The sequence below is a fragment of the Mustela lutreola genome, chromosome 7, assembly GCF_030435805.1.
Source record: "Mustela lutreola isolate mMusLut2 chromosome 7, mMusLut2.pri, whole genome shotgun sequence".
Classification (NCBI taxonomy): Eukaryota; Metazoa; Chordata; class Mammalia; order Carnivora; family Mustelidae; genus Mustela; species Mustela lutreola.
Window position 1 is genome coordinate 138,824,365 of NC_081296.1, and position 6,160 is coordinate 138,830,524.

Below are 6,160 nucleotides of genomic sequence, written 5' to 3' on the forward strand. Positions count from 1 at the left end.
TTTTCTGAGTCACACTGTGTCCTGAAAAGTTAAACTACCAGACAGCTATTCTTAACATTAGACCACAGAATTCAGTCTCTTCCCTGTGAAGTAAAATCAAAATTTTAACCATTACAGTTAAATAATAACCAAAAATCTCTCTAAGTAGCACTGGGTTCTGCTGTATTGATTCTGATATCAAGAAACCAAAAACTTACACTGTTCTGGCCAAAGGTCTGGTGAGGCACGGTCAAGTTTTTCAAAACTTAGCAAAGATGTTTCCAGATCTGTCCCTAGAACAAAACACGAAGAAGAGCCATGAAGACACAAAACATGTTAATTTACATCTTACAGCATTTTAGTCTCAAAGAACACAACAAACTGGAACATTCACTTGGAAGTCTTTTTTTTTTTTAGAAAGATTTTATTTATTTATTTGACAGAGAGATGGAGAACACAAGCAGGGTGAGGGACAGGGGGAGAAGCCGACTCTGGGATCATGACCGAGCTGAAGGCAGACACTTAACTGACTGAACCACCCAGGTGCTTCAGAAATCTGAGTTATAGGGGCGCCTGGGTGGCTCAGTGGTTTGGGCTGCTGCCTTTGGCTCGGGTCATGATCTCAGGGTCCTGGGATCGGGCCCCGCATCAGGCTCCCTGCTCTGCGGGAGGCCTGCTTCCCTCTCTCTCTCTCTCTCTCTCTCTCTGCCTGCCTCTCTGCCTACTTGTGATTTCTGTCTGTCAAATAAATAAATAAAATCTTAAAAAAAAAAAAAAGAAATCTGAGTTATATAACCACTGATACTCCTGGGCATGATATTATCCAAATAAATCATTCTCCTTCATCAAACTTCACATCTCTGATCTCTAAAATGGGGAGCAATATTTTAGCGTGGTATTAGGAAAAATAAATCTCAACAAACCCACCTGCATCTTCACTCATACTCTTAGACTTTTCCCAATTAAGACAAACTCCTCTGAAGAGCTCTGGACGTCAATTTCTCTTGCTCTGTCAAAGACATAATCTTGAATAACCTCTCTTGCACAATTTCTACCTTCTCTCCTGGCTCATACTCATCAGCAAGCAAGCCTGCTCTAGAATTCCCCTTCTTTGAAAAAAAAAAACTCTTCCATGACCCCATTACCTCCTTACTCCTCCTTCATTACAAAACGACTTGCGTTTTCTATCCTGACATCTCCACTTCCTCACCTCACATTCTCTTCTTAACCCAAGACAACTGGGCTTCTGCTCCCCTATGCATGGAGAGTGCTGCGGTCAAGGTCATCTGTGACCTATGTTGCTAAACCCAGTGGTCACTTCTCTGTTGTCTGTGACTTCTTTGCAGCATTTACACACTCACCACTCTCCTTGAAAAACTCCACTTCTAGGGCACCTGGGTGGCTCAGTCAGTTAAGTGTCTGACTCTTGGTTTCGGCTTAGGTCATGATCTTAGGGTTGTGAGATCAAGCCCTACATTAGGCTCCACACTCAGTGAGGAGTCTGCTTAAGATTTTCCCACTTTCCCTCTCCCTCTGTTCCCCCCACCCTCATCTCACATGCTCTCTCTCTCTATCTCAAATAAATAAAAAGATCTTAAAAACAAAAGAGAGAGAAAAGAAAAACTCCACTTCCAGCTTCTGTAAAATTGATTTTTCTCCTACCTCACCAACTCCTTCCTTCCCTTCCTCCACTCAGGTCCCACCCCAGGCTGGTTTCACTCTCTACCTAAAGCCTCCAAAGAGATCTCATCTAGCCCCATAGCCTTTACCAGCATATATATGTCAATAACTCCACATTTATATTTCCAGTCCCTATCCTTCCCAGGACTTCAGAAGTATAACTAAGAGGCTATTTAACAAACTTCTCTGCCAGAACTCTGATAACTCTCAACATCCTTCTCCATTAGTGTGAAAATCTTTCTGAGTCCAATAATTACGTTCAAAACCACCTACATCTCAAGAAATAGCACCACCACGAACCCCAGTTCTCAGATCAAAACCTAAAAATCATCCATCCTTCATGCCTCCCTTTCCTTTGACGTTCCATTACAATCCATTAGTAAATCCAGTAGTTTCCATCTCCAAAACACACCATGAAACCAAATGAATTAACCAAAGACTCATCACTTCTCTCGAAGACTACTTCAGAAGCTCTCAACAGTTCTCCCTACTTCTATTCTTACCTCTTCCCCTCTCTACCCAAATCTGTTCTTCACAAAGTAGCCAGAACTGATTTTTTTAAATGTCAATCAATTTGTGTCACTCTTCAGAGTAAGAGACTTCTTCCCAGCTAATTTCATGAATGTATATCGCCCATACCCTAAAAAAAAAAAAAAAAAAAAAAAAAGCATGATCCAGCCCTTGCCTAATTCTTCGATACCATTTCTTTGCCACTTTTGCCTCGGCACACATTAAGTGCTCAAAATTAGTAACAATTAACATTTGTTGAGTACATATTTTGTGCTCAGTATCCTAACGAAGTGCATTAATTAATGATCTAAACAGTGGTTCTTAATATTTTCTGGGTGAGTGACATCTCCAGAAATCTGGCATGGGTGGGCAGTTACAACCTCATTCCCTGGAAAATGGACATATGTATAAAATTTTTCAACATGTATTTTTCTCTACCTTGAATTTTTTTCCCCAAATAGTCTAAGGGAATTTCCAGCAACATTCTAATCAGCAAAGAACTCAACCCTAATAAATTGCCTTAACTAAAGCACCCAAAAATTGTAACAAAGAAAAGCTGTGTGTAACACACAAAATTCCAACTTTAAACTCCTTAGGAATGTTGGTGATGGGTAGCTCAACTATAACAAAAGTGACCTATCAAGAATAGGATCTGATAACAAACAACGGTGGTCTTATGATACCACAAGTCTGGAGCATAACTCAGACTCTGCTATGAGTACTACTCTCATACATTAAGTAATTTCAAAGTTTTCCTTTTTAAAGAAATCCCAAGCGGGGCACCTGGGTGGTTCAGGTGGTTAAGGGTCTGCCTTCAGCTCAGGTCATGATTCCAGGGCCCTGGGATCAAGCCCCATATCAGGCTTTCTGCTCAGCAGAGTCTGCTTCTCTGTCTCCCTCTGCCCTCCCCCTCTGCTCATGTGCTCTCTCCCAAATAAATGAATGAAACCTTTTTTAAAAATCAAGTATGCAAACTTGAGTTAGTACAAAGATGGCAAGAAGACGAATGGGGGAAAAATGTTTCCAATATTTTTCCTAGCCAAAAAGGTAAAAGAAATAGAGAAGACAGGAAAAAAATCTAATACAAGGAACATAGCTCTAAAATCGATAAAACTTAGGGACGCCTGGGTGGCTCAGTGGGTTAAAGCCTCTGCCTTCGGTTTAGGGCATGATCCTAGGGTCCTGAGATAGAGCCCCACATCAGGCTCTCTGCTTATCGCAGAGCCTACTTCCCTCCCCCTCTCTCTCTGCCTGCCTCTCTGCCTACTTGTGATCTCTGCCTGTCAAATAAATAAAATATTATAAAAAAATAAATAAAACCTATAAAACTTATAAATATAAAAACAATTTAGTAATAAACTAAAAATTTTAATAGAAATTACTTCTACTTCTATCACCTGGCTGATTTTTTTTTTTTTAATTCTGGTAAGATATACATAACAAAATTCACTACTTCAACCATTTTTAAGGGTACAATTCGGTGGCATTAAGAACATTCACACTGGGGCACCTGGGTGGCTCAGTGGGTTAAAGCCTCTGCCTTCGGTTTAGGGCATGATCCTAGGGTCCTGAGATAGAGCCCCACATCAGGCTCTCTGCTTATCGCGGAGCCTACTTCCCTCCCCCTCTCTCTCTGCCTGCCTCTCTGCCTACTTGTGATCTCTGTCTGTCAAGTAAATAAATAAAATCTTAAAAAAAAAAAAAAATTCACACTGCTGTGTAACCATCATCATCCATCTCCTGAATATTTTCACCATTCCAAACTGAAATTCTCTACTCATTAAATAGTAACTCCCCATTCCCTTAGCCAACTTTCTAAATAATCCTTTTTTTCTGGCAAGAAAAAATACATTTTAAGACAGCATCCAGGAAGGAGAAGCAATCGCTCTCTCTCTTTCCCCCACCCCTTATTTTTTTTTAAAGATTTATTTATTTGAGAGAGAGAGAGAGAGCAAGAGCACAGAGAGAATCTTCAAGCAGACTCCCCACTGAGCATGGAGCCCCAGGTATGGCTCAATCTCAGGACCCTGAGATCATGACCTGAGTTAAAATCAAGAGTTGGCTGCCTGAGCCAAGCAGGCACCCCAGGGAATCTCTTTTGACTCTGAACACCCATAATTTCTTATACAGTATGCATATGTGCTCAAAAAAACCTAAGTTAAGCTTGACACCTGAGGCTAATATATTATTTATGTAAATATTCTAAAAGGTCTGCTGCTTGCCAGACACTGTGCTAAACTCTGGGATCCAACTATTAACAGGACAAGATTTGGAGTTTATAAACCAGCATGAAAGGGGCAAACAGAATAACTATGCTGACAATGAAGGTATGAGATAGTAAATAATAGGGAAAACAGGCAATTCCAGATACTGTGTGTTCTGGGAAACCTTCTCTTGAGAGGTGACATCTAAAATGAGACCTGACATTATCTCAGGATCGTGAGATCGAGTCCTGCGTGGGGCTCAAGCTCAGAGAGGAGTCCACTTGAGATTCTTTCCTGGTCCTTTTTCCTCCTCCTCCTCCTCCCACGTTCTCTCTCGCTTCTCTCTTTCTTTTTAAAAGGGTAAAAAAATAACAAATAAATAAATACATAAGAAAGACCTGAAAGTGCAAAGGTGTTTACATGATTGATTAATCTTTACCTTTCCCAAAGAACTTAGCATTAAGCCTTTCATATAATGGGAACTCAGTAATAGCTCTCCTGGCCTGAATTTCCTTATTCCTGAAATAAACTTCCAAGATTTTTTTCCAAACACAAAATGTGTTTGAGAAGAAAAAACTACATACCAATGAAATGGACATGGGGATGGTGGCGGTAGAAGCAAAATTTAAATGAGTTCAGAAATGACTGCAAAACCATAACTAAGGCAGAACAGCGCGCAAAAACATGTGGTTATTCCAAAACCACTTAACTGGTATCTGAAATGCCCTACATCTTAGACAGCATATAAACAGAAATCATTCACTCACTCATCCTGGGTAAACAACACATACAGTAGAAGCAAAATTGTATGTGATAAGTATATGACCACACTGACGTGTTCAATTCTCATCTTCCTCTGGACTCTCATTGGGAGGGGCCATGATAGGGAAACGGTGCCAATCTACCCAAACAGGAGAGTATCAGGTTTTGCTTGCGGCTTAATCCCGGAATGAGATCAGTAACCAACCCTAGCTAGGATTTGAGAGAATCGTTCCAGATGCTCCAAAAGAAAATCGACCCTTCAGTGGGGTGCCTGAGAAGGAGAAAGCTACCCTAAGTCACCGCATTTACCCCAGCAGTATCTGGTCCTCGGCCCTGCCTCACCCAAATGGGGCTAAGGCAAGGCCAGGGCGACCCTAATCCTTTCGCCAAGAATGCGCCCCACGAGGGTGCCCTCCTTCACCCTCTTGATACAGAGGGGAAACCGGGCACCTCCAGAGCTTCTGTGAAGAACTACCGAGCTTGAGGACGAACTCGCAGTGGAAACGAAAAGTGGAAAGCAAAGAGTTGGAGCCCAAGAAAAAAAAAGCGTTAGTTTACGGGGCAGACAGAGTGGAAGTCCCCGGCAGAGCAAAGAAGGAGGTTGCAGGGGAAAGATCCCTAAACCGGCTCTTACCGTCTGTGGGAGACGCCATCTTCCAACCCATGTCACGTGACGTGGCCAACCGTCGGCGGGAAAGCAAAGATCCATAAGCCACGCCCCCCAAGAAATCCTATCCTCAGCTCGCAGCCCCGTCTCATTTCCCCGCCCTATAGGGCAATCTTTGCCTAGCCCCGCCCCCAGTGCTGGCCACACCCCCTCGCGCAGGGAAACGAGGTGGAGCGACTGCAAAGTTCTTGAAGGGTCTTATTTATGTTCCTCGGGAAGGGGGGGGTGGGGCCGCGGTCGTCCATGGGGCCAATCGGGGTTCCCGTTTAGGGGGCGTCTCCTCCGAGGGCTCAATACGGAGTACCCAAGCCAGGGGCGACTGCCCTGCCTCCGCCAACAGAATTTGCAGAGGTGGGAG

At 42.8% G+C, this 6,160-nt stretch overlaps 1 protein-coding gene across 9 annotated transcripts in view; it reads right to left on the reverse strand.

Annotated features, from left to right (window-relative positions):
* LIN52 (lin-52 DREAM MuvB core complex component) overlaps positions 1 to 5,885 on the reverse strand; it is a 140,041-nt gene extending 134,156 nt beyond the window's left edge. For 5 of the 9 annotated variants that reach the window (XM_059182823.1, XM_059182827.1, XM_059182826.1 and 2 more), the window contains exons 1-2: positions 5,770 to 5,884; positions 198 to 272 (exon numbers count right to left, since the gene is read on the reverse strand). In XM_059182823.1, the coding sequence (XP_059038806.1) occupies positions 198 to 272; positions 5,770 to 5,800 (106 nt within the window). In that variant the 5' untranslated portion in view covers positions 5,801 to 5,884. Of the gene's footprint in view, positions 1 to 197; positions 273 to 906; positions 989 to 2,162; positions 2,300 to 5,769 lie in introns of all 9 variants that reach the window. The other 4 variants (XM_059182819.1, XM_059182824.1, XM_059182821.1 and 1 more) reach the window with 3 other exon arrangements.
* Positions 5,886 to 6,160: the final 275 nt, after the last annotated feature.